Source organism: Sarcophilus harrisii, chromosome 3, assembly GCF_902635505.1.
Source record: "Sarcophilus harrisii chromosome 3, mSarHar1.11, whole genome shotgun sequence".
In the NCBI taxonomy this organism is placed as follows: Eukaryota; Metazoa; Chordata; class Mammalia; order Dasyuromorphia; family Dasyuridae; genus Sarcophilus; species Sarcophilus harrisii.
The window spans coordinates 553,320,793-553,348,391 of record NC_045428.1 but is presented as its reverse complement, the minus strand read 5'-3'; the positions used below and the strand labels follow the sequence as shown (position 1 = coordinate 553,348,391).

The 27,599-nt window shown below is 44.0% G+C and overlaps 1 protein-coding gene across 4 annotated transcripts in view; it reads left to right on the top strand.

Moving 5' to 3' along the window:
* The window catches only part of PTPRU (protein tyrosine phosphatase receptor type U), a 114,180-nt gene that overhangs the window by 46,982 nt on the left and 39,599 nt on the right, over window positions 1-27,599 (top strand). For 2 of the 4 annotated variants that reach the window (XM_031962400.1, XM_031962401.1), the window contains exons 9-15: window positions 3,805-3,914; window positions 4,237-4,438; window positions 5,970-6,072; window positions 14,040-14,313; window positions 14,900-14,936; window positions 18,183-18,321; window positions 24,988-25,017. In XM_031962400.1, coding sequence (XP_031818260.1) covers window positions 3,805-3,914; window positions 4,237-4,438; window positions 5,970-6,072; window positions 14,040-14,313; window positions 14,900-14,936; window positions 18,183-18,321; window positions 24,988-25,017 — 895 coding nt within the window. The remainder of the gene's footprint in view (window positions 1-3,804; window positions 3,915-4,236; window positions 4,439-5,969; window positions 6,073-14,039; window positions 14,314-14,899; window positions 14,937-18,182; window positions 18,322-24,987; window positions 25,018-27,599) is intronic. The other 2 variants (XM_031962403.1, XM_031962402.1) reach the window with 1 other exon arrangement.

Sequence of the window (27,599 nt, the reverse complement as noted above, 5' to 3'; positions counted from 1 at the left end):
AAAAAAATTAGTTTTCAATGAATAAACATTTTTTTAAAAGATGTCTTTTTTTATTGATGTCTTTTATTTTCACATTGCTTAATTTTTTTTCAATATCCTTCTTCTTCTCCCTTCCCCCTCCCAACAAACCATCCTTATAGCAAATAATGATTTTTAAAAAAAGAAAATGTGGAAGAAAAAAATCAGCAAATTTGATCAACATACGAAAAAATTCTGAAGATGAATACAATGTTCCACATCTCTGGACATCTTCCCTACCCCCATCTTGAAGGTTTGCAAAGGAATTGGGGCAGGTGTCTTCTCTGTCTCCCTTCTTTGAAGCCAGGCTTGTTCTTTGTGATTCTGCAACATTCATTTTCACTTGCTTTACGGTTTTTTTCCCGTTTCCATTGTAGTCATTATGTATATTGTTTTCTTGGCTTTGCTTACTTTTCTCTGCATCATCTTTTGATGCTTCTCTCTTCATATTGTTCTTTGTTTGTTACGAGAGAAAGGAAGGGGAGGGGATTTAGCATTTATGAAGTGCTTGCTATGTGGCAGGCAGTCTGCTAAGCACTTAAAAACACTATCTCGTTTGATGCTCATCATCACCCTGGAAGGTAGATGCAATCGTGACCCCATTTTACAGTTGAAGGAACTGAGGCAAATAGAAGCTAATTGACTTGACTAGAATCACACAACTAGAAAGTATCTGAGATCCAGATTTCAATTCACTTGATTCCAGGCCAAGTGGTTTATCCATGAGCTACCAGCTGCCTCTTAAAGCACAGTAATATTCCATTCCATTCATGTTCCACATTTTGTTTTGCCATTACCCAATCTGTGGGCATCTACTTTATTTCTAATTCTTTTGAGTAATTATTTTCCTCCCTCCCATCTCCCCTGCTATTGAAAGAAAAAGAAAAAAGAAAAAGTAAAAAAACATAGAGGAAAAAAAGAAAAAACCCTGGTTACAAATATGCAGAGTCAAGACAAATTTTTACACTGACTGTGTCTAAGACACAGTCTCATATCTCTCAGTCTACATCCTGAGTCCATCACCTTTCTGTCAGGAGGTGGGTGACGCATTATCTTTTACCTCCTCTTGAATTGTGGCTAGTCACTGCCTTCATCACAGTTTTTGATTTCAGTTTTGTTGTTTCTCCATACAGTGTCGTTGTTATTGTATAAATTGTTCTCCTGGTTCTGCTCATTTCCTTCTGCATCAGTTCATATAAGTCTTTTCTGGTTTCTTTGAAACCATCATTTCTTATGGCCCAACAGTATTCTATTCCTTTCCTATACTATAACTGCTTCAGCCATTCTCCTTCTGATGGGCACCTCACAGAGAGTGGCTATAAGTATTTTTGGTGCATATGGTTCCTTTCCTCCTTTCTTTAGTCTCTGAGGGTGTACATGCATGGTTGTGGTATCACTGAGTCAGAGGGTATGTCCAGTTTAGTCACTTTGGAGGACGGTTTCCTGCAGCTGTCAGGAGTCCCACTTTTTATAACTACATTATAAATGGCTGGTGGTTGAAAGCAGGTCCCTGCCCTTGCTCATCATAGGTGCTTAGTGAGTATTTGACACTAACAAACACTCATCAGCTTTTCTTGAAGAGAAATTGACTGTCTGGATTCCCTGAACAGCTTCCCCCCTTCCCAGCCTGAGAGTAAAATCCATTCTTACCTAGGGTAGCTCAATCCCAGTTTGAAATTTTCCCTAGGGAAGCCTTGTTATCAGCTTAATGATTAGGGCAATTAATTGGAGAGTGATTCTGGGTCGAATGGATTCAGGGATGGTGTCTAGGGTCAGGGTCTGCTCCCTAAGGCAGGAAAGCACAAAATGAGACTAGAAAATCAGACCTCCAGTGTCCCCAGCCTTCTGGGAATCCCAGCATTTCATTATTCTTAGCTGGGTGGTGAGATGGGCCCCATGGCCCTGGAGGGGGAGCACCATTGCTATACTTTTTGTGTAGATTGTTCCCTTGATTCTGCATTTTTTCATTCTGCATCAGTTTATATTCAGTTGGTGTAGGATACTGCATCAGAGTCATGGGTTCAAATCCCATCTCAGATCCTGAGGTTATTATTTAACTCCCGGGCTTTGATGTCTCCATCTACAAAAATGAGGGGGCTGGATTTAATGACTACTTAAGTTTATGTCAGCCCTAGATTTATGGCCCACTACTAATATATGGACCACTGGGAAGGGGCCAGTTCCATGGCCAGGCATTTTATATGCTTGGAATGTGGTTTCAAGATGGTACCTCAATGGGTCACTATCCTCTGGGGCCTCTGACTATTTACCATATAGCCCATGAAATGTGATTCATTACAAAGTAAACCTTTCCAGGCCACGGAGAGTAGAATTTTTTGTCATACAGGACATAAATGTTAACCAAAACACCCATTTAAAAAAAGATTCCATGTTGTGTGTTAAGACACTTGGATTCTAATTTTGCCACTGGCCAGCTATGATCTTGTGTAAGGCATTGGCTAAGACTTTGTTTCCTTTGCTGTAATGAGAGTGTTGGACTAGATGGTCCTGAAGATTTTTACTGCCTTTAGCAATCTATTACTTTATTATTATTATTAATTGTTATATAATTTAAATTATACTTATTATAAATATGTTAACAGGTATAAGATGATATAATATAAAATTATATAAATTTATTATAAATATATCACATTTTACAATATAAATTTATTGTAAATATATTATATAATTATTAATATATCAATGTACTTCCTCTACCTCACCCCTATTTTTCTTATTCCTAATAATTCCTCTTTTCTAATTAAAACCTTACCTTATAACCAGGAAGAATACTGAAGGAAAACAAATCAACCTCGTGGTCATATTTGATAGGTATAATATATTATAATGTAACATAAAATTATATAAATTTATTATAAACCTATCATTTATAACATAATATAAATTAATTATAAACAATATATTTTTATATAATTATTAATATATTAATGTACTTCCTCCACCTCACCCCTATCTTATTCCTAGTAATCCTTCCTTTTCAATTAAAACCTTACCTTAAAGCCAGGAAGAATACTGAAGGAAAACAAATCAACCTAGTGGCCTTGTTTGACAGCATATGCCTCATTCATCACCTCTCTGATGAGATGTGAGAAACTGATCATTCTTTTCTTCTGGGGCACCTTATCCTCTACGGTGGTCCCTTACCCCATTGTGCTTCAAGTTTCCTTTATGGAAATTTCTTCCTTTCATTGTTCAATCTGTCCCCTCGCCTTCATGTGCTATCCCAGGCATTTTCCATAACATTTCCTACTGGTTCCTCACGTTTGATATTCAATCTCCCATCTTTGCTCTGGCTGAATTTCATGCAATACATCCCTTCCTCACCTCCACCACATAGAATTCTTCTCTTCCTTTACAACGAACCTTAAGAACCATCTTCCAAGTGAAATCCTTGATACCCTAATTGCCAATGCCCTCCCTCCTCAACTGTTATTGTTATTGCTCGTTCATGTCTGAGTCTCTGGGATTTCATTTGGAGTTATCTTGACAAAGGTACTGGACTGGTAAAAAGCTCCTTGTGTGTAGGGATGGTTTCATTTTTGTCTTTAATATCCTGGGACATAGAAGTCACTTAATAAATGTTCGTTGGTTGAGTAGGGCTCTCCTGTTTTTAAAGATTGCCAGGGAAGAGAAGCTCCCAATTCATCTGTAATGTAAGAGCTTCATCTTCTTAATCGTCAGAAAATTCCTCCTTTTAGATGACCTCTGTCTCTCTCATTATATCTGAGCTAATTAAGGTCTGGGGTGGGGTTTTCCTTACAGTTCCTGGAGGCATCTCAGCAGAGTCACTGACCTTCACCCCTTTGGAGGACATGATTTTTCTGAAGTGGGAGGAACCTTTGGAGCCAAATGGCCTCATCACCCAATATGAGGTAGAGCTATTTCCTTGAGACTTGGTTCTCTGGTTAGATACAGATCCATAAGCCTTGAGCAGAAGCTCAGGGAGGGGGTAGGGAAGAAGAAATGGATAGATGGTGGGAGAAGAAGAAAGAAAAGAAGTCTTCTGTAGAGCCTTCTGATTCTAAGATCTGTGTGGATCAGTAGGGGTTGTTTAGATTTGGGGGAGAAGGGAGATGGAAAGTTGGGGAGGTCATCCGCAAAGCTTAGTGACCTGTCTTCTTACTCTAAATCTCAGTAGTCCCTGACAGTGACACCCTCTTCTCTGTGACTTTTCCCACCTTGGTCCATCTTCAGATCAGCTATCAGAGCATCGAATCATCAGACCCTGCAGTAAATGTGCCTGGCCCCAGGCGCACAGTGTCCAAGCTCCGGAATGAGACTTACCACGTGTTCTCCAACCTGCATCCGGGTACCACATACCTGTTCTCTGTGAGGGCAAGGACTGGCAAGGGCTTTGGCCAGACGGCTCTCACTGAGATCACCACCAACATCTCTGGTGAGCAAACACATTCTCCACATCCCAACAGAGGCCCCCGTCCACACTGGGCTAACCCTGTGGACTGTATCTTGCCATGGAATATATAATGTGGCGGATCCCAATAGAAGTCTGATGGGGATGGGGATCATCATTGGATTGGAGGAGTAGGAGGTGGGGAACTGGATGCTTTGGTGAAGATTCATGGAGGGGTCTGGAGATGAGGGAGTATCCCCTCTCCAAAGAGATTATCGTGCAATGTCCAGAGGCTCAGTTCATTTCTGGTTCCATTGTCACCTATCATTTTTTGTTTCTGAGCATGTATCTTGCTGTACTTGGGGAGAACTTTGTCCCTTCTATTTGGAAGATCAGTCAGGGTCTGTGTTTTATTTTCAGTGTGCCATCAGTCCTCTAACACAGAGCGCATGGCTTAGCAGGTAGAGAGCTGATCCTGGAGCCTGCAAGACTGGGGGCTTTTTCCTACCTCTGTGTGTGTTAGGACTGTGATCTTGGGCTCTTAATGTCTCAGAACTCTAGGCCACCCTCTAAGACTATGGTTGCAAAGGAGATGCTGACCTGAATTCGTAGGGGGAGTTTCTTCACTTAAAAGGTCCCTATTTCAGTGGAATCACAGATCTAGACCCTGTCCTTGGACTTTTTATTGCTTCCCTGAGGGGTTAAAAAGGCAGGGGACATAGAGAGGGATCAGAGAAGCAGAAAACAGTAATGTCAGGGAGCCTGGAGATGGGAGAGATCAGGGAGGCTGGGGACTGAAATGTCAGGAATGTTGGGGACTTGTACATTAGTGAGGGGTTAGGGGAAAGGGAAAGGAGAGTCAGAGAACTCATGGATCTTGAGGGATCATGGAGGTTGGGGACCAATGGATCAGAGAACTAGGTTTGGAGATTTAGGGAGGAAATGAAAGATCTGGAAGAACTTAAGAACGTTGGCTATTAATAAGTCAGAGAGGTTGTAGATATGGAAATTGGCAGCCAAAAGATGCCCTGAAAGATCAGGAAGGCTGGGAACAAGGTATTTGGGAGGCTAGGGACCAAAGGAGAAGAGAACTTAGGGGGAATCAGGAAGGTTGGATAATCACGGGTCAGTGAGATCACAGACAAAAGCATCATTGAGGCTTGAGAGGAAGCGATTGGGGGAACTGGGGACTGAAGGGTCAAAAAGGCTGAGGACAGGAGGCGTCAGGAAGCTTAGCTGTTAAGTAGTCATAGATACTGGAGAGAATGAGGTCAGGGAGGTTGGGACCAAGGGATCAGGGAGTATAGGGGCTGAATGTTAGGGAGGCTGGAGATTAAGTAATCAGGAAGGTGGGCTTCTAGGGAGAAGGAAGACTGATGATTGAAGATCAGGGAGGCTAAAGGTGGAGATATCTGGGAGGCTATAACAGGAAGGCTCAGGACCCGTGGGTATTAAGGGAGGAGAGAAGTCAGGTCTCAGGAATAGTGGTCTTGATATCTGGAATCAAGGTTCTCTGAATGTCTTCAAACTCTTTCCCTGGCCTCTGGCTTACCGCTCCTCATCTCTCCCTTCTCAGCTCCGAGCTTTGACTATGGGGACATGCCATCCCCATTGGGGGAGTCAGAGAGCACCATCACAGTGCTGCTGAGACCAGCGCAAGGACGTGGGGCCCCCATCAGGTAGGATGGCTCAGGGGGGAGGCCCAAGAATGAGTGATGTTGGGGACAAGTGGGTCCTGTGGGACCTTCCTCTCCCCTGCCTGTTTTTTTTCTCCCCCACCCTTTTTTTAACCTGATTTGGTTTGTGGTTCCATTTTTTTTTTTTTTTTTGGTATGACATCAGCTCCCTTACCTTTTCCCCAAGTCTCCAAGTCCATTTTCCTCTCTTTCTCCTTCTTTCTCCTGGTAGTTGAATATCCCAATAAGAAGGGATTGTTTCCTGAAGGTCTATGACCTAGGAAGGAAATATGGCTGGAGTAGGGGGAGGTTGCTTCTCTTTTGGAGATTTTGGTTGGCAGTTTGGCTCCAGTCTTGACTTTATGCTCCCTGGTCACTGAGGACTCTGGTTCCCGAAGTTTTTGTCACTATGGACACCAGTCACCGAGGATGGTGGTCCCTGAGGATACTGGTCACTAAGGCCATTGGTCATTGTTGATCCTAGTTGTTAAAGCTTATTGTTCACTGTGAATCCTGGACTCCAAAGATGTTGGCACTCTGGGTCCTAGGTCACTGATTGTGGAAGATAGTGCTTACTGGGACCCTGCTCATTCTGTTCACTATGGATTCCTGATTTGGAAAGGTGGAGGTCATAGACTAGCACCAAAGAGAGCATTCCCTTGAATTTTTGTTACTATGGATATTGGTTACCAAGGACATTGGCTACTCTGGATGTATTGAGGATATTGGTTACTGAGGAGATGGACCACTATGGAAGCTGGATCCTATGGACTCTGGTTACTGAGACATTGATGGACTTTGATCTCTGGAAATGCAGGTTATGAAGAATGGGGGTCGATATGGATATTAGTCATTGAAGATACTGGTTATCCAGGGTGCTGATCTTTGAGCATGAGGGACACTGGTCACTGATGGCGTAGGTCATTGAGGACATCGGTTCCTGTGGATACTAGTCATTAAGCATGTTGACCGTGGTACAATGGCAACAGAAGATTGTGGTTATTGATAGTATCTGGCCGTTGGGGTGTTAGCTAATGTAGCGACTTGTCACTTTGCATGTTGGTCTTTGATCACCGAGTGTTGGTCACTGGGAATGTTGGTTAGAGGGATGCTGGTTACTTTACATGTTGAATGTGGAGGAATCTGATCATTGAGGGATACCAATCAGTGTAGACACACCAGTCACTAGACATTGTACACTTTGAGAGAACTTTCTCTTCTCCCTCTTTTTCTTTGCCACCATTGAAACAGGATAGAGTCTAGCCCCACTTCTCTAATCTACAGTGTTGAAGGGGTTCAGGTTTGTAAAGTATATAAGGTAGTAGGAGATTAGGGATTGTGTTTTGGTGTGTATGAGATGGAGAGGTACCCAGACGTGAAAGAATACCCAAGGTGGTCCATTTGTGAAAAGTAAGGAAGATTTTTCTCCTTAACCTGCCCTTAACAATGAGAGAGGGTTAGGTTTAAGGCATTTTTTTTGGTTGTTATTAAGAGGGCTGCTTTCATAATATTAATATCATTATTTATATTAGTGATGACAATACTGCTATTACTCTGGGGCAATGCCTATCCCCCACTTTTCCCATTGCCCCTAGGGATGGTAGCAAGTGGTGTCTGGCTTGTTACCATGGAGACAAGGATGTAGGGGAGCCTCTCATTAGGTGGGTTTTCACAGCCACAGGGCAAGAGAAAGAAGAGAGAGAGAGAGAGAGAGAGAGAGAGAGAGAGAGAGAGAGAGAGAGAGAGAGAGAGAGAGAGAGAGAGAGAGAGAGAAAGAGAAAGAGAAAGAGAAAGAGAAAGAGAAAGAGAAAGAGAAAGAGAAAGAGAAAGAACAAGCTTGAAGCTTCCTCCTTCCTAGAGCCATCCCTGGGAAGAGCAGACTGATAGAACTGAATCTCTTTTCTACAGCTTGCTGTAAATGGCATAATTAACTGGTTTTTTAGGTAATTTGCACAAAAATTCTCCCATCCTGCTCCTGAGTTTCTCCCACCAGATTGGTTTTCTCCCTCCAGATTTCCCAGTTTTCCTCTTATGACCAACTGGTCTTCCTTTTGGGGCAGATCAGTAAGTCCAAAACTCTAATTCTTGAAGTCTAGAAGACCTGAGTTCGAATCCTGTCTCAGATATTTACTGGCTGCATGACACTGGACAAGCCAGGTCACTTTTCTCAGGCTCAATTTCTTCATGTGCAAAACAGGGATAATAATAGTTCTTAATTTCTAAGGTTGCTGTGAGAATCAAAGGAAATAACACACATAAACTTCTTTGTAAATCTTAAATTGTTTTTATAAATGTTTGTTATCATAATTATTAATGTGGATTAGTTAATATTTATAATAATGATAATAATTTCCCCAAAGGATCTTACTTCCACATACTGAAATAAAAATCTTTTCCAAAAATCCTCTATCACTATGGTGAGAAAATGACTGGGATTCCCATTTTTGTAAGTAATCAGCATGCAAGATAAAGCAAGCCTCCCGAGCTGGAAAGGGTTCAAGGGCAGGTCTGGTTCAGAACTAGCTGGCTATGTTCAGAGATGCTCATTATAGAGAGTTATAATTTTTTATTCCCTGCCACTTTCAAAGCCTGAGAACTGAGATACAAAGGGATTGTGATCTCTTGTCAGTGGGGTGGGCAGAGAATCCACATTTGAAGACTCAGGTCATTAGAGGTTTACAAATTAGGGCAAAAGGGCATGAATTTCCAGAGCTCAGGATGTTCTGGTGATAGAGCAGCGAGATCTTAGCCTGAGATGTCCTTTATCTGGTCTTGGAGGCCGGCCTGGCTTTCTGTTCCCCTCCTAATTTCTGGGTCTTGACCTTGATGGCATGGTCATCATGACCTTGATCTGACTTTCCTAAAATCATCTTCTCTCAAACCCATGGAACCTCAGGGTTGAAAGGGGCCATTGAGGGCTTCTAATCCAATTCCCTCCATGACTTCACTGAGAATCCATCATTCAGCCTACACTTGCTGAGTTTGGAAGCTGGAGGGGAAGGATTGTTAGGAGCCATCCAGTCCAACCCATTCCTTAAAGGAATCCTCACTATAACATACATGACAAGTGATCTTCCAGCCTCTGCTTGAAGATCTCCAGGGAGGAAAGCTCCCCCCATGTGGCCCTTTCCACTTTTCAACAATTCCAATGACCTAGATTCAGATTCTGACTTGGACTAGGCCCTTCCTTTCTCTGAGCCTCAGTTTCTTCATCTGCAAAAATCTGGGATCATAAATTTAAGGCAGGGGGAAACTTAAGAGGTCATTTCATCTAACCAGGTCCTGTCTCGGACTTATTGACTGTATGACGCTCAGTAAGTCACTTTAATTCTCCGTGCTTGGGGCAAATCTCTATGATTCTAAAATATAGAACAAGTGCTGGTCTGAATGAGCTCTGTACATCAAAAAGACCACAGGTCTGCTCCCTATACCTTATGCAATTGTTAGAAAGTTTTTCCCAATATCATACCCAAATTGACCTCTGTAACTTCCACTCTTTTTGCAAGACAAGGCATCCTCTCCAGTTTGTGTCTTTTCTGATTTTTAGGAAGTTTTCCTTAGAAGCTTAGATTCACAAGTTTGGAACTGGAAAGGCCCTTAGAAACCATGTAGTTCAAATCCCCTCTCTTCCCCTACATATAAAAAAAATTAGGACCAGTTTTATATGGAACTGAAATCTGCCTCCTTTCATTTTTCTTTTATTGATGAATTTTTGAACGTTTGTTCCATTGTACTAACTTTGTGAGGTTTTTTGGAATTCCTGAGTCAGTCATCTAACCTCTCAGCTGTCCTTTCCAGCCCATGTAGACTCCTAATTTGATAAGCATGGTGTTACAGTTCTCATGAGAGTAAGTGATGAAACTCTGAAGAGAGCAGCACCAAGGACAGAGACCTGGAGCACTTCTCTCTCTACTTGGGTCCATTAGTATCTTCCATGTGTCAGGCAATGTCCTAGGCACTGCTGATACAAGTGCAAAGAAATCATGTCTGCTTTCAGGGACCTTATATTCTAATGAGGGAAGATAATAAGTAAATATGAAAATACATATAGGATAAACATTGTCTATATATATTTATATATACATATACTCCCCCACAGAAGCACAATATACACATATAATTACACTCATACATGTATATATACACATATAATACACACATACACAATATGTATATATATATATATTTATGTGTATATATCTACATCCATCCATCTATCCATCTACTTATATCTGTCTATCATCCATCACTCTATCCATCTGTCTATCCACCCATCTGTCATCTATATCTATCATCTATCTATCCATCCATCCATCTACCTATATCTATCATCTATCTATTCCTTTATCTATATCTTCTATCATGTATTTATCATATACTTTCTTTCTTTTTTCTTCCTTCCTTCCTTCATTCATTCCTTCCTTTCTCTCTCTTCCTTCCTTCCTTCCTTCCTTCCTTCCTTCCTTCCTTCTTTCTTCCTTCCTTCCTTCCTTCCTTCCTTCCTCTTTCTTTCTTTCTTTCTTTCTTTCTTTCTTTCTTTCTTTCTTTCTTTCTTTCTTTCTTTCTTTCTTTCTTTCTTTCTCTTTCTTTCTTTCTTTCTTTCTTTCTTTCTTTCTTTCTTTCTTTCTTTCTTTCTTTCTTTCTTCCTTCCTTCCTTCCTTCCTTCCTTCCTTCCTTCCTTCCTTCCTTCCTTCCTTCCTTCCTTCCTCTTTCTTTCTTTCTTTCTTTCTTTCTTTCTTTCTTTCTTTCTTTCTTTCTTTCTTTCTTTCTTCTTCCTTCCTTCTTCCTTCCTTCCTTCCTTCCTTCCTTCCTTCCTTCCTTCCTTCCTTTTCTTTCTTCCTTTCTTCCTTCCTTCCTTCCTTTCTTCCTTCTTTTCTTTCTTTCTTTCTTTCTTTCTTTCTTTCTTTCTTTCTTTCTTTCTTTCTTTCTTTCTTTTCTTTCTTTCTCTTTCTTTCTTTTTCTTTCTTTTCTTTCTTTTCTTTCTTTCTTTCTTTCTTTCTTCTTTCTTTTCTTTTCTTTTCTTTTCTTTTCTTTTCTTTTCTTTTCTTTTCTTTCTTTCTTTCTTTTTCTTTCATTTACATCCATCTATCTATCTCTTTGGTATTTGGGAATAGGGTCCTAGCTATTGGTGGAATCAGGAAACCTTCATTTGGAAAACTGATCTGTGTCTTAAAGAAAGAGAGGTACTTTCTGAAGGTGGAGGTGGGAAAGGAGTGCCTTTAGACATGTGCGATAGCCAGATGGGAGGATTGTTTGTGAGGAGAAGCCAGTTTGGCTGATTCCACTCCCCACTTGCAAGGCCTGACCAGATTGTCACCAATGGTATCCAGTTAAGCCTTTTGATATATGTCCCATTCTCCCTGCTGTTCCCATCCGCATCCTTGGGTTTAGATTTTCACAGGTATATCCCCCAAACAGGGAACATTCCCCAGAAAGCACCTCATGTTTACAGTACGTTACATGCAGTGCATCTATACATAAGCCATAGGGGACTCACGTTGGTAATTAGTGGACAAGGTTGTTGCTTCACAATTGCTTCTTTCTGAGCACAGGGAGGTTATCTCTGAGACCATCTCTCCAGAGGGATTGTGTGACTCATCCTTCCCTTCTCCCTGCCTTCCAAGCTCTCAGATGGGGGCCAGAGAATATTCTCAGGACCAGCTGAGCTATCAGATTGAGGACACAGCCAACTCTGTTGGGGCAGGACTGAGAGAGTTTATTAAAGAGATGGTGCCCAGAGATAGAAAGCTCGGGCTCTGGTACTGTCCTGGACTTGGAGGCCTCTCATTTCCCCAGAAATAAGAGACTTAATTGAGGAGGGGGCTGGTCCTTTTAACTACTTTCTGAGACTTGGTGACATCAGCTGAATGAGATAAGAGCAAGCGTTTATAGAATGTTTTATCGTAGATAACTTTCTTTGTTGAACAACATGTCCCTCTTCAATTCTCCTACCCCCTTCTTTCTCCTTCTTCCTCCCTTATGAGAAGGTGGTAGTAGTGTAAAATAAAGGAATTGGGCCCAATTGCTTCTAAGGTCCTTTTCAACCTTAAACCTACAGTCCTTTCTCATATGTTTCTTCTTTTCTCTCTCCTGTTTCCTAGCCATGTTTGTGGGATAATGAGTTTTGAAAGGAAAAGTGGTCAGAAAGTGCCCATATGCCGATGCCATGAAAAAGGACGAATTTAAGGCTTTGGGAGGAAAAACAACATACATCATAGTTTTCACCTCAGAGTCCATGTGTAGGGCTGGTTACCATCCCCAAAAGGAGCTTTTCTGGAGCTGAGTAAGGGGGGTAGGGAAGATAATTAGATGATCAAGAGGAGTGGGGGGGTGGGGGAAAAGGCAGATGCTAATGTATAGACATAGCAGGCAAGATGAAAATGAGATAGGATTAAAGTTTACAAACTAATCAAAACAATGGGGGGAAAACAGAATTTTAATCATCAAATCTCAGAAGACTATCAACTGACATTTCTGTAGCAACTTAAGATTTGCAAGGTGCTTTACCTATATTATCAATCTCCAGTTACATAAACATTGAGCTGCAGTGCAGTGGACTTGGGAGCAGGAAGATCAGAGTTTCGGGCCTATCTTGGACACTTTCTAGCTGGGTGATTCTGGCCAAGTTCTGGGTCTATCTGGACCTGTTTCCATGCATTTGAGCCTTACCACAAAACCACAAAGTAGATATTGTTGGGATTGTTATTGTCTCTATTTTACAATTCAGTAAACTGAGGTTCAGCGAGATTAAATCTATGGCCCAAATCGCATAGAATGAATGCATAGAATGAAAATCTTCCCTGACTTCAAACCCATTGCTTTGTCTACTACATCCTATTGTCCCTGAAATAGCAGTTCTCCAGAATTGGGCCCATGTTCTCTTATTGACTAGTTAAGTAACCTTGACCAACTTAATTTTACTTGCTGAGTCTTGGTGTCTCTCTATAGGGATAATAATATAAGTATGTACTACTTACTTCTGAGGGGGTGCTGTAGCGATTAAGTGCTTTAGAATTGGAAGCTATTATTATTTCATGGAACTGGTTAGCCCAAGAGGTGGGACAGGCCAAAAATATAAATAGCTTCAAAAGCAGTTAGCTAAATCATGGCTAACAAAGCCATAATGGTTACTAAGGAAATATTAAATCATAGCATTTTAGAGCATAAGGGAGGTGTGTCTATGTGTTGGGGACATCTTAGATCACAGAATTTGTGAGCTGGGTGAGCCCTTAGAACCCAGGATATCAGAGCCGGGAGGGCCCTTAGACCCCAGGATGTCAGAGCTGGGAGGGCCCTGAGAACCCAGGAGGTCAGAGCTGGGAGGGCCTTTAGAACCCGGGATGTTGGAGCTGGGAGGGCCCTTAGAAACCGGGATGTTGGAGCTGGGAGGGGCCAGTTCTTCTCTTAGTGATCACCTAGTTCAATCCTTCCACTTTACAAAGGAGGAAACTGAGATCCAGAGAGATAATGGGCTTTGTGAATGAATGGCCAGACTTAGTCTCCATGGCTCCATAAACCAGGGCTCCTGCCTTTGAAGGCGTGGGAAGGGGTGGTCTCTTCCACTTTAATCTCTTGGTTCTGCTGCTAGAGACAGAATGCTTGGCCGGAGAGATCCTGGATCTGACTCAAGGCTAGATCAATGACCTTGAATTTGGGTGAACCGAGTGAATCAGTACAAAAGATGATAGATTTCAAGTCAGGATCTGAGTTCCAATCTTTCCTCTGATGTGTGACCTCTGTCACTCACTTCAGTTTTCTGGACCAGAGTTTTCTCCTGTGAGTGGGTGGACTTGTACAGCCTCTTTTGGCCCTGGAGCTCCAATCCTGTGTGTGTGTGTGAGAGTGTTTGGGGACGGGCCTTCAGATCCCCTGATATTGCCACGGTCACTGGGGGATGGGATGGTTTCTGCCTCCCTGCCAGGCCCCCTGGACCCTCTCCTGATGCTCTGTCTTGCTTCTCCTGTGCCCAGTGTGTACCAGGTGATAGTGGAAGAGGACCGCGCCCGGAGGATGAAGCGGGAGCCTGGAGGTCAGGACTGCTTCCCGGTGCCACTGACCTTTGATGCTGCCCTTGCCCGGGGAGCGGTCCATTATTTTGGGGCAGAGCTGCCAGCCAGCAGCCTCCTGGAGGCCACACCTTTCACTGTGGGCGACAACCAGACGTACCGCGGCTACTGGAACCCCCCGCTGGAGCCCAAGAAGGCATATCTCATCTACTTCCAGGCCACAAGCCACTTGAAGGGGGTATGGAGTAGCCTGGGGCTTGGCAGGGGCTAGCAGGGTTGGGGATACTTCCCCTTTCTCCTCAGAACCAGCGTATTCTTCCTCAGGAGCCAGGCTACGGGGTTTGAGCAAGTCTAAACCCTGTCTTGATACCCAAAGGCATTGAGGGGATGGTGGAAAGAGTTCTGCATTTGCAGTCTGGGTTTAAATCCAGATTGGGATCCTGCCATGATCTCAGGTGGGCTGTGAACTTTTCTGGGTCTCAGTTTCCTCAGTTGTTATATGAGGAGATTGGACCAGATGACCTTGAAAGTTCCTTCCACCTCTGAATCTCTGGCCCTGTGATCCCTGAGGCTCCTTCCCTCCATCTTCTTCTCTTTTAATCCCCCAGTTTGTTTCTTGCCTCTTAAATATGACCCCATTTGGACACCTGAGCCTCGACTTGATTCTCCTAACTGCCTTTGTGACAGCTGTGAGAGAGGGGGCAGAAGACTTTGTGGGCCTGTGAGGCTGGGGGAGGCTGAGGTGCCCCCTGCCTCAGGAATATGGCTGGCCCTGAATGCCAGGTCATTGGGATTGACCTTCCCTCTCTCATGTGTCTCCTCAGGAAACCCGTCTGAACTGTATTCGGATTGCTCGCAAAGGTAGGACTCTGCTTATCCCCCAAACCCCTCCCCTCTACCGGCCTGACCTTGCCCTCCTCCCCTTTCCATAAGTGAACCCACTGCCCTTTGCTCCATAGAATTCCTGGCTGGCTTTTCCCCGGGCTTATTTTGGGGAGGTGGGGATGAGGGCCATCCACAGAATGGCCATGCAAGAGCGTACCAGTAGGGTTGGTTGTGGACAGGGAACTGATTGATCCCCATCCCCACTGGAGGAGATCGATCATATATGTGGAGTTACATACATGTGCTGTATTTCAGCACATACATGGGTGATCACAGCTGGTTATGCACATGGTATATTTATGTTAGGGTAGTCACAACTGGGGCTGTTAATGTGGTCTCCTTGGGCATGTTGGTCCAAGTCTTGCATCAGATACTAGCACAAGACATTAAGCAAGCACTTAATTTCTCTGAACCTCAGTTTCCTCATCTGTTAAATGGAAGTATTGGGGTAGATGGTCCCCAGGGCTTCTTGCAGCCCCGATCTTCCATAAGTTTCAAATTTGACCTTTTTTTGGAGTAGCTTTAGGAAAGAAAGGATGTGGAGGGAAGCAGAGAAGGATTATTTTGTTCTTCTCTCTTCTGATCCCTTGTAACTGTTAGGGAAAGGCCAGTTTAGCTTTGGGTCATTAAGGGATGGTAGAGGGCCTTTCTTTGTCCCCTTCCTCTCACCAGCAGCTAGTCCCTTACACACACACACACACACACACACACACACACTCTAGTTTCTGCCATTCAGGTCCTTGGATATACATAATTATTTGCATGGTGTCTTACCCATTGGAGTGTGAGCCCCTTGTAGACCAAGACTGGGGTTTTGTTTTTCATTTTCTGCATCCCCAGCACTTAGCAGCACAGTGTCTGGCACTTGGAAGCACTTACAGAATGCTCAGTGGTTGACTGCCCAGCAGCTGAAGATAAAGGGGAGACCCCCCCTTGCCCCACTTGGGGGGAGGTCGGAGTGGAGATCTGTGGGCTTTCTCTGCTTTTCCTCTCCCTTGTTTATAGAGTTTGGACTCATTAGGCAGCTGTGGCCTGATGCTTTCCTAGGGTGTGACATTTGGGGAGTTAATGAAGTTACTGCTGAGCTTGGCTGAGACATTCTGGTTTGTCCAGTGCTGTGAGGGGAGGAAGAGCTAAGCTTTGGGGAGCGGGAAGGGAGGTGGCAGGGGCAGGGCTGAGAGGTTTCTACTGGGCTACGTGGATGACCCCCGGGGAGGCTGGGCAGCTCCGGTGGGGGGGAGGAAACTGGAGGAGGCCACAAGAAGCTTGGGAGCTCACTTTCTCGGTCTGAGAGTACAGATGGCCAGTCTGCCATCTCCATCCAAAGAAGAATGCCCAGGATAGGTGGAGTTCCCTGAAGGCTCATTCATATATTCCTGTGTAGAACTGAAGATGATTAGGGAGGCCATAGAGAGAGGGAGTGGGCGTGTGATGTCAGGGGGAGCTGGGGCTGGGGGTTGCAGCCCTCCAACCGTCCCTGATGTGTGCACCCAGTCAGCGGTTATCAGGCTAGAGCCACGACTCCTTGTGGGAATTCTGGGTTCTGGTTCTGACTTGATTTCTAGCTCTGTGGTCCCTCTCCACATCTGCTAACAAGTGGATTTGGTCTTTTCCTGTCCCAGCATTCTGGGTTCCATCCAGGCTGTCCCAATTCCTTTATCCTGGTTCACGGGAATTTCCCAGGTGAGAGCAGGAAAGAGGTGGGATGGCAATGGACATCAGGAAATCGAAGCCCCACTGGGTCTCACCCCCAGTTAGCTTCCCCAGCCCAAGCTGTAGGGCAGCTGTTATCTTCATCATTAGCTACCATTCTTCTCCACCACTATCGTCACCATCAGCCAAGGCCCAAAGGGAGATCCAAGAGAAATTAGCTAACCTCTGCATTTGGGTAGCTTATGGCCTGGTAGTGAGTCTGCTGTTCTTCCGTGGGACATAATGTTTTCTCCGGCAGCCTATGGACACTTAGAAGCACATTGGTCCATCAATCAATAAGAAAGTGTTAAAAAAATTTTTAAACTAATTTTTAAATTTAGTTTAAATTTAATCTACAACTTCCCTTCCCAAAGGACATGTCCAGAAAGAGAATTATATATGAATTACATATAAATCTTGTATGTACAGTTTGGTTTATATGCACACACATATATAGGTATACCTATATAATAAATTTAATTTAATTTAAATTAAATTAATAAAAATTTTAAAATAAATTAAACACTAATTAAATTAATTTAAATTAAAGGACTGCTTTGAGAGTAGTCCTGCTTTAGTAAACATTTAATGGTTTTAAACATTTATTATGCACCAGAGTAGTTAAATTATTTGCTTGTAGTAACAAGTTAATTCCTGAGACAGGATTTGAACTCAGATTTTTTCGATCTCCAAGTCACCAATGCTTTCTACAATGTCCAGGTCACTTGCCTCTATCACAGTACTTCTTATAACCCCTTAATAGAATGTAAATTCTTGAGGGCAGTGAGAGTATTTTTAATCTTTTTTTCTATCTAGTGTAGAGCACAAGGCATTCATTCTATTAATCATGTTTGGGGTTTTCTTGGCAAAGAAACTGGTTTGCCATTTCCTTCTTCAGCTCATTTTACAGATGAGGAAACAGAGGCATTCAGGGTTAAGTGACTTGCCCAGGGTTGCACAGCCAATAAGTTTTGGGTCAGATTTGAACTCATGAAGATAAGTATTTCTGACTCCAGGGGCATCACCAATTGTATTCATAGAACATACTTAGGAGAGGGTTATTGAATTCAACCTGTAAAAGGGAAATAATAGTGCTTGTTTACTTATCTACCTCATAAGGCTTTTTCTAAAAGAAAACATTTTGTAAGCTGAGCTTAGATTTTATTTATTTTTCATTTTTTTCAACATTTTATTATTGATTCAGAGGATTATATTGCAGCATAAGGTTGGAGAAATAGTTGGGGCTGGATCAAGGGAGGGTGTTGGATGCAAAGGGAGGCTTTTGGACTCGATGGCAATGGGGAGCTTTGGGGGACTCCACGTCAGAGAGCACTCATGTGACTGTGTCTGTGACTGTTGTTTTTGGTGGGTGTGGCAGTGGAGTTAGATACTTGCTCAGGATCACATGGTTAGTACTCAGGCTGTACCAATTGTGCCTTGTATTCCTCCCAATCTGCATTGTCACCCATGGTTCTGCAGGGTGGTTTAGGGTTCCCCTCTGACTCTTTGCCCGGGACTTTGTCTCCCCAGCTGCCTGCAAGGAGAGTAAGCGGCCCCTCGAGGTGTCCCAGCACTCAGAAGAGATGGGCCTGATTCTGGGTGTCTGCGCTGGGGGTCTTGTGGTCCTCATCATCCTCTTGGGGGCCATCATCATCATCATTCGAAAAGGGTGAGTTGGGGGAGAGGTGGGGATGGGGGGCCCCACTCGAGTTCCCATGGGAAAATTCAGGGACCCCTTCTCCTTGTGACTAGACCAGGGTCTCCCACCTCTTCCCTTGCCTTTTCCTTATATACATGCAACTACATATATGTGCACACACATGTATGTACATACATATACACATGCACATATATGTATACATACATACCACACAAATCTGCCTCTCCCCATGAATAAACCCAGTATCTCCCACCTTTTCCCATGGGCAAGACCAGAGTTCCTCTTGTCCTCTGCCTTTCCCCAGGGGGCAAACATAAAGTTCCTAATATCTGCCATCTTTCCTCTTGGACAGAACCAAAGGTTCTTGCTGTGCTCCATAGAGAGATCCAATGTCCATTGCTTAGCACATAGTAGATCCTTAATAAGTATAGATTGGTTTGTTTGATTGGAAAACAAAGCTTTCTGCTGTCCTTGGTAACCAATTGCCTTGCTCTTCCCCCAGAGGTAAGCCTTCCCCCCATGGTCAGACCCCCATTTCTTACCTTCCTTCTGTAGGAGGGCCCAGCATCTCCTGTCTTGCACTATGGATGAGAGCCCGTCCCCCCTCTCCCCATCTCCTCCCCCTTTCATCCTCCCTTAGCTGGGCCAGGCCCCAATGTCTCCCACGCAGCCCGCTCTCCCTCTGGACAGTGCCAAGGAGAGCGGGCGGTCTCGGGGTCTGTGACTAGTCAGCCTTGACCGGCCACTTTCATTCACGTCTCTGGGGAGGACTTGTCTCCGTGTCAGTGTCAGATCAGTGGGTCTGAGCCTGGTGCCAGCTTGAAGCTGGAGAGGTGTCTGTAAACACATCAGCCATGAAAGTAGCAGGCACCATGCCTTTAGGCCCACCAGCCCATGCCAGTGGATGCCACTATCCAGGGAACTGTGGCACAATGCCCGCTCAGTGTGCCTGAATTAGCATCTAGAAGTTGGTTTCTCAGAGAGTGTGGCAGGAGAGTCTCATTTCTCACCTTCCCTGAGGTTACAGGGAGGGAGAGGTGGAGGAGGGAAGCCATTCTGTGCCCAGGGAAGCTGAGCAATCAGAGCACCTTCGGGTCCCATGCCTAGGGATGGCACGGAACCAGGCTGGGGATAGCTGCCCTTTCCCTGGGCCTCCCCATTGGCTGACTTGGCCAGATAGGGCCAATGCAAGTCTGAGGGTTGAAGAATGTCAGCGGTGGGCGAGAGGGGTAGGGAATGACTGAAAATTCTCAAGTCATCATCCCACCCATTCCCTCTTCTGGCGGTTGCTCAGAATCATGGAGCTGAAAGAAACTCAGAAGGCAGCAACTCACAGCAGGAGTCTCCTCTTCAAGGCCCCCAACAGTTGGTCCTCTGTCCCCTGCCGGAAAACCTTAGTATCCACTACTAGGGGTAACCATGTCATTGTGGGAAATCCCTAGGGTTGGCAATCCACTCTATATTTGATCTGGAATCTCCTTTCCTGTAAATTCCGCTGATTGCACCTCCCAGGCCTGATCACTGAGATCAAGCAGGTCAAGATCAGTTCCTCTTCCATAAGAAGGAAAGGGTGATGGGAGCATTGTGGGCAGAGCACGAGTCTGGGGGTTGGGAAACCCAGCTTTTAGCCAGAGTCTATGTTTAATTCACTGTGTGATCCAGCAAATCATAACCCTCACTGGGCTCCAATTGATTTTTGGGAAACAAGAAGCAAGCCCTGGCTGATCTCTCCTCGGAAGGTTGTTCTGAGGGCCAAATGAAGTTATGGATCAATGGGCAAGCAGGAGGAAAGGTAAAACACTGTTGACAAAGGAAAGAAGATGATATCACATTCTATTGTTGCTCTTCCAGCTCTTGGGGTATATTAAAAATAATTTTTATTTAAATTTAAATAAAAAAACCAGTGATCTTTTCTCATGCCATGTCCTCTGGACAGAAGACCCAGAATCCAACTTCTTGGTTACCTGCTTAGCTTGGCAGCAGCCTTGCTCTCCTGTGGGTGGACTGAAATTTTAGGAGTCCTTCAGCATTGCAGGATTCACTCCTCCCTTTTCCCTCACTCCCTTGCAAAGTGGTTGGATTGGCTTTTGTATTGGGATTTTTTTCTGGGTTTTTACACTCTTCATAATAGCCAGAAGGAACTGGAGCCAGATCTTAGATTCTAGGAAACGATGCTTAAAGACTGGATAAATGGAATAGAATCTCAGACTCATGGAAGCATAGAATATTAAAGCCATAGGGGATATGAAGTCACAGAATATCCGAGTAGAAAAGTACCTTGGAACACAGAATGTTGAATCTGGGAGGGATCCTGTACAACAGAATGTCAGAGCTGGGAGGGAGCTTAGAATATAGAATGTGAGAACTGGAAGGCCTTTAGAACACAGACTATCAGAGCTGGGAGGGGCCTGAAAATACAGAATGTGTGTGATCTGGGACAGGTTTCAGACAAGGATGTCGGAATTAGAAGGAAGCTATCTAGATTGAGCTCCTTATTTCACAAGAGGAGAAAACTCAGGCCTGGGAAGGGGAATGATTGTCCAAGGTCACACAAAGAGATGGAGGAAGAGCTGGCCCTGGAAACCTTCCAGCCCTCCTCCTAGCTGGCTCAGAACCACTTCCTGGCTCCAGATCTCTAGGCTGGGCCCACATCCACCCATTGGCTCTTGTCTCTTCCTTGCTGTTCTGGAGCAGATAAGCAAGATGAGCGTGGGAGGAAGGCTGGAAAAGCACCCTCCCCTCGGGCTGGCCTTGCTTGGATTCTAGCTGGAGAACTAGTAGAGATGCAGTTAAGAGGGAGCCAGGTGATTTCTGTTCCTTTGGGTTCTGGGCTAAAAGGGGACCAGGCAGTTGGGGGAAGTTGGTGGAGAGGGGACCGGGAGCAGTGACAGGGATAGAGTCCTGAGGGTCCTCCTCAAGGGCAGGGGGGCGTAGGATACAGGAGATTTGCTCAATGACAAGAGGATCTATTTCTTCCCTCTAGGAATTACCTTTACTTTCTCCTCTGCAAAATGGGAGCTTGGATGAGGTGGTCTCTATGACCATTTCTTTCACTAAAGCCAGTGACTCCTGGGTTCTCCCTACATAACAAACCTTACCCCCTTCCCTCATTCCTGGCCCATGGCTATTCCTCCAGGGATCTCCCCCAGGCCTGCCAGCCTGTCTCCCTTCAGAGACTCTCATATCTTTTCTTTGTATTGGCCCTTGCTCTGCCCTATTCCCATTTCCATATTTTCAGGTTATCCTGAATTGGGAGGGGTCTCTGTAAGGGGAGAACTCTGTGGGAAACTGATGAGAAGAAGAAAACGATGTGTTAATTTGTGCAAAGCAGACACACCGGCTCTTTGGAAGGCAAATCGTGGATCTAAGCTGGAAGAGGGAGGCCAGAGGTGGAAGGGGACTGGGAGAATCCTAAGGGAAGTCCCAGATGGTCAGTACTTCTTAAAACAGGGCTGTTTTAGACCTCCGTCTAGGGCCCTAGAGCCTCTTCTTCTGAACCACACCTTCCATTCACACATCTGGGGAAAATGGCCTTGCTATAACCTAAGTTATAAGTAATTTAGAGTCACCAGCCTTTGCCTCATATCTGTAAGACTGAGTGGTCCCATGTCCTAGGGAGAATGGAGGCAGTCACACAGTAGGCTTCCATGGCTCGTGGATGGGGAGATTGATTTGGAGCAGGACTGAGAGATTGGGGTGCTCAAGCCAAGAGGAAAAGCAGAAAGCTTTATATAAATGTAGGTTAGTATCTTAAGGATGGGGCCTCAGGGTCAGATTCTTGGGGTGCCATGAAAAGGGAAGAAGAGGATAGAGGTATCTGAAGGGCTTTTGGGCTTAGTTGTCAGCTTGATACCCTTTGAAATTTGGGCTGAGACTTTATAAACTTAGTGAATCTTGGGATAAAGGTGCTATGCAATTTGGTTTTCACTTCCCTTGTCTTCCTGTATGTTAGCAACCTTTCTAAAATATGATGCCCATGTATTCAACTATGAATGAACCAGGGCAGAATACAGCAGAGCTGTTGCTTCCTTTTTATGTTATCCCATACAACCCACATCCCTTCACTAACATCCAGTTTTGATGTCTCATTGTAGTATAGGGCAATGGTTTTCAAAGTATCGTCCTGAGAATCCTGGCAGGTCTCTGAAACCCTTTCAGAGGATCTAAAAATGAAAGTTAGTTTTTATTTCTAATATGGTAAACATCTATAATATAACCTAAGGGTCCTCAAACTACAGTCCGCGAGCCAGATGCGGCAGCTGAGATCGATTATCCCCCTCACCCAGGACTATGAAGTTTCTTTATTTAAAGGCCCACAAAGTTTTTGTTTTTACTATAGTCCGGCCCTCCAGCAGTCTGAGGGACAGTGGACTGGCCCCCTATTTAAAAAGTTTGAGGACCCCTGTTAACCCAACTAAACAAAAACTCTTTGGACAGATCCTCAGTCATTTTTAATGGTATAAAGATACTGAGAATAAACGCTTGAGAACCACTGATAGAGGGTGTTCCTATACTCTTGAAGACTCAACTGCCAGTCTTGGTCATTTTATACTGAGTTAGAAAGATTCAGAGAGGGGTCTGGTTAGTGACAGATTGGATGTCTGTCAGAGGGATTATAAAAGCTTGATGGAGTGGGGAGACAGCATGACATGGTGGTGAGGGCACTTGGGATCAAGAAGTCTGGGTCAAGACCCTCTTTCTGACACACAGTGATTGTGAGACCTTGGGTAGGGGGTTTAATGGATGAGGCATTGAACGTGTGGTTAAGGAGGCTTGAGTTTGAGTCCTGCCTCTGACATTTGCTATCTGTGACCCTGAGCAAGTCACATGACTGCTCTGTGCCTCAGTTTCCCCATTTGTAAAATGAAAGGATTAGACTTGATGACCTCTGAAGTCCCTTCTAACTTTTAATCTATGATTGTATGATAATATGAATTTTTTTGGCTTCCACATCATACTGTTGGTTCTCTCTCTCCTTCTCCCTCTCTTCTTCTCCCTCTCCCTCTCCCTCTTCCTCCCTCTCTCCCCCTCCCTCACTTCCTCTCTCTCATATTTCTGTTTTTCTGTCTCTCCTTCTTCTCCTCCTCCTCTTCCTCCTCCTCCTCCTCCTTTTTCTCCTCCTCCTCCTCCTTCTCCTCCTCTTCCTCCTTTTTCTCCTCTTCTCTGTTTTTTTTGCTCTCTGTTTCTATCTGTCTGTCTCTATATCTCTGTCTCTTTTTCTTCTTTTACTCTATTTTCTTCTTTCTTTCTCTCATTTTCTCTCTCTCTCTCTCTCTCTCTCTCTCTCTCTCTCTCTCAATAGGAACTATTGTCTAGCTATTCCTCCCCTAGCTTTACTTGTTCAATTGATATTTTTAACCTGAGGGCAGGATCTAACATTTACTGACATTTAATTCCCTCTTACTTGATTTGGCTCATCGTTCCAGTCTGTCTTGATTCATCATTCCACTTTAGATTCAATTTTTGTCATCCAATATGTTAGTTACCCCTTTTTGCCCCACCCCAGCCCCCCAGTTTTTTGTCATTCACAAATGTGATAAACATATGATGTCTTTATCTAAGGCCCAGGTCCAAATTCATTAACATGATCCATTAGAGTTCCTTCTATAGATAGATGGACATTGATTCATTAATCACCACTCAGCCAGCCCTCCTTGCTTGGGTTTTTAAGTGGATTGAGGTCTACTGAGACCTAGGACTGGAAGGGACCTTCGAAACCTTCTAGTCCAGTTTGCTTATTTTATACCTAAGAAAACTGAGGCCCAAGAGCTGGAGTGACTTGTTCATGGTCCCTTGGGAGTAAAGTGGAAGATTTAACCTTTGACTTTTGGCATCCAAGTTCAGCATTCTTTCCATTGCTTTCTGCTTCCTCTCCTCCCCCAATCCCAAGTTACTTTCTAGGATTATTATAAGTTACAGTGGGAAAATGGACATTTAAGTGCTTTAAAATAATTACAGACACTATTATTGTGGAAGGGGCTTAGTTCACTGGAAAATTGGTTGGACCAGGTTCCTAGCAATTATAACATTTGGTGATTCTCTTAGGTCAGTTCCCTTGAGTTGAAACTGGGGGGGGGGGGTCGGGATCCTTCTAGGGGCCAGGCTGCAGGGTGGGATTCAAGGTCCTCTGGGGATTTGTAGGGGACATTACCTGAGAGTGTCTGGTGAGCTTAAATTTGAGACTCTTGAGCTGAGCTGCTGGGGAGGGTAGCCGGCCTAGAACTATCCTGGTCAGATTGTGTATGTGGGGCACGTCTGGAGACTCCCCCAAACCAGTTATTGTTTGTATGATTGTACAACAGTGTAGGGACTTTTGAGTGTATATTTTGGACACATGTAAGTGTTTCTGAATGAAGCCATGTACAACCACAAATATATGTGAGAACATGTATGCAGGGGTCTGTAGGCTTGTGACCATTTCTCTGGGTGTTGCTGTGGGTAACAGTATTTGTATGGCTATGAGAGGGTGAGTGTGGGTGTAAGACTTTGGGGGAGCAGAGGACGTTCTCTGTCGGAGGGGGTAGAAAGGGTCAGTGGGCTTTTCTTGAGAGAGAGACGGAGGCAGAGAGAGCCCAGTTCTCCCATCTCTTCCCCTGTCCCCAGGAGCCCAACCAGGGCCCTCGCCCCATCCTTGCCATTTATATGACTTCTGTTCTCTGTTTGCACGCTGCCCAGGAGGGACTACTATTCCTACTCTTATTACCCGTAAGTAACCTGGCCCTGGCCAGCGGTTTGTGTCCCCAGTGTCTCCCATTCTTTCTTGGACCAGACCATCTCCATTTATCAGTTCTTTTCCATCTCCTTGCCTCCAGTCATGCTGTTTTTCCTACCTCCCTCTCTTTTCATCTCTCACTTGGTCTTGCTTCCTGTGGCTGTTTCTATAGCCCTCCCTATCTCTGTCTTTTTTTTTTTTTTTTAAAGTTCAGTAGCTACAAAACATTCCCACCACAAACCTGGGACATTCTCCCACAAATACACCCAACGTCAGTGGGAAGAGTGAGCACAAGCCAGAGTTCTGTCTCTGTCTTCAATTTTGCTCTATGTCCTCTGTCTCCTTCTCCCACTCTCCCTTCCCTCTCCCTCTCTCTTTCTGTCTCTTTTTCTTTACTCCCTCTTTCCCTTCCTCTTTTTCCTCCTTTTGCTCTTTCTTTCCACCTCTTTGTCTCTCTCCCTTTTTCCTTTCTCTCTTTCTCTGCTTCTTCTACCCTTCCTCCTTTCTCTTCTCCTCTTTTTCTCTCTTTCCATTTATTCCCTTCTCTCCCCCTTTCTCGTTGTCTCTTCCTCTTCCTCCCCTTCACCTTTCTTTCTGTGTTTCTTTCTTTTTTTCTGTCTCTCCTTCTCTCCTCCCCCTTTCTGTTTCTCTTGTTCTCTCTCCCCTTCCCTTTCTCTATCCTCCTCCTCCCTTTCTCTCCTTCCATCTTTTTCCATCTCTCTGTTTCTGTTTGTCTCCTTCCCTTTTGTTTTCTCCCTCCCTCCTTCCTTCCATCCCTTCCTTCTCCTCTTTTTCTCTCCTCCCTTCCTTCTCTCCTTTTCCATCTCTCTTTCTCTTCCCCTTTCTCTTTCTTTCTCTTCCTCCAATTTCTGTCTCTCTCATTTTTTTCTCCATCTCTACATCCTTTCTTTTTTTTCTGTCCTCTTTTGCTTCTATGTCCTTTTTTCTTTCTTTTTTTTTTGTCCTCTGATTTCTTTTGCTTTCTTCATTTCTCTCTGTGTCTTTGTCTACCTTTATTATGTTTTTATATCCTTTTGTGACTTTATGTGAGTCAGAGGATCTGAGTTCAAATTTGGCTCTGTCACTTACAACCTGGTGTCCTAAAGCAAGGCACCTCCCTTTTCTGGATCTGTTTCCTCATCTATAAAGTAGGAGGATTGGATGAAATGATCTTAACCTCTGAGGAACTTGGAAGCATAAATCTATGATCCTATGACTTCCTTTCTCGTATCTGTCTTTCTTAACTCTGCAAACATTTATTGAACGTTTATTGTGTACAGGTCTCTTTGCTTAGCACCAAAAATACAATGACAAAACAGATGTAATCCCTGACCTCAAGGAACAATTCATATATAATTATAATATCTAAGAGCATGATATGTACTGATAGAATTTATAAAAGATATCAGAAATTGGAAAGGGAAGTATCCAGAATTGTGCTGGAGACAGCTCCAACTGCCTTTCAAGAACCGATTATAAAATTCTCAGTGTGAGCACTCACATTTCAGAAAGATGCAAATGCTACAAATTAGGGCTTGATTTATTATCTTGTTGATTGTCTACACTTAAGAAAGTGATGGAGAAAATGTTAATAGTATCGATTAAGTTCAAAAGCTTGTCCCAGAAACATTTGTTCTTTGGAGATCTGAATGTTAAATATTTACCAGATCACTTCTAACTTGGGGGAAGGGCTGAGGGGGAGAATCAAGAGTCTTCATGGAGGAGGTAGCTCCTAGGCTGGGCTCTTAAGTAAAAAGAGTTCCAATAGACAATGTAAAAAGACCATATGAGGCATAGAATATATGGCTTGAGCACAGATATGGGAGAGGACAGGACAAAATCCTCTGATTAAAGGTTAAATAGGTCTTTTGGCTGTAAATAGCTCAATATAGGGAAGAGTTTTTTTTTTTTTCCCACAATTGACTATTCTATAGTGGAATCCTTATCTCTGCAAGTACTGAGATCCCTATTTCTGAGTTTTTGTTCAAGGAAAAATTGGTCAGACATGTTGTATGTTGGGTATTGTTTAAGAAGTTGGACAAGATGGCCTCTGGATTCCCTCCCAGTGATTCTAAGTGTGTACATCCCTTTGTGGGAAGGACCATTCAGAGGCCATCTAGGACCTTTCCTCTCCCTGGGGAGATGTTTGACTCAAGGCAGGCAGGCAGGAGATGGGGGGATTCTCTAACTTTCCCCTCATAGTCCTTATGACCAAGAAATCATGCCTCCTATCTAACTTGCATCCTTTCTTCCGCGATGGCGGCCCCTTCTCGTGACCTATTTGTGGATCTAGAAAAGAGACCTGCTCTTCTAAACTATCTTTCAGAGACTCCTCACAGCCTTGTCTTCTCCAATCTGAGTAGCTCCAATTTCTTCCTGTGTCTTTCTGACATCAGACATACATGTCTCCTCCTTTTTCTTCCCTATTCCTTTTCCTCTCCTCCTCCAAGGAACCTTGGCAGTGAGAAATAGGGGCTGACATTTTATCTACATCCCACTCCTCGACCACCACAGTCTTTTCTAAGCCAGAGTCAGCCACAGACCAGTGCTGCAGGCCACATCTATTGCAAGACAT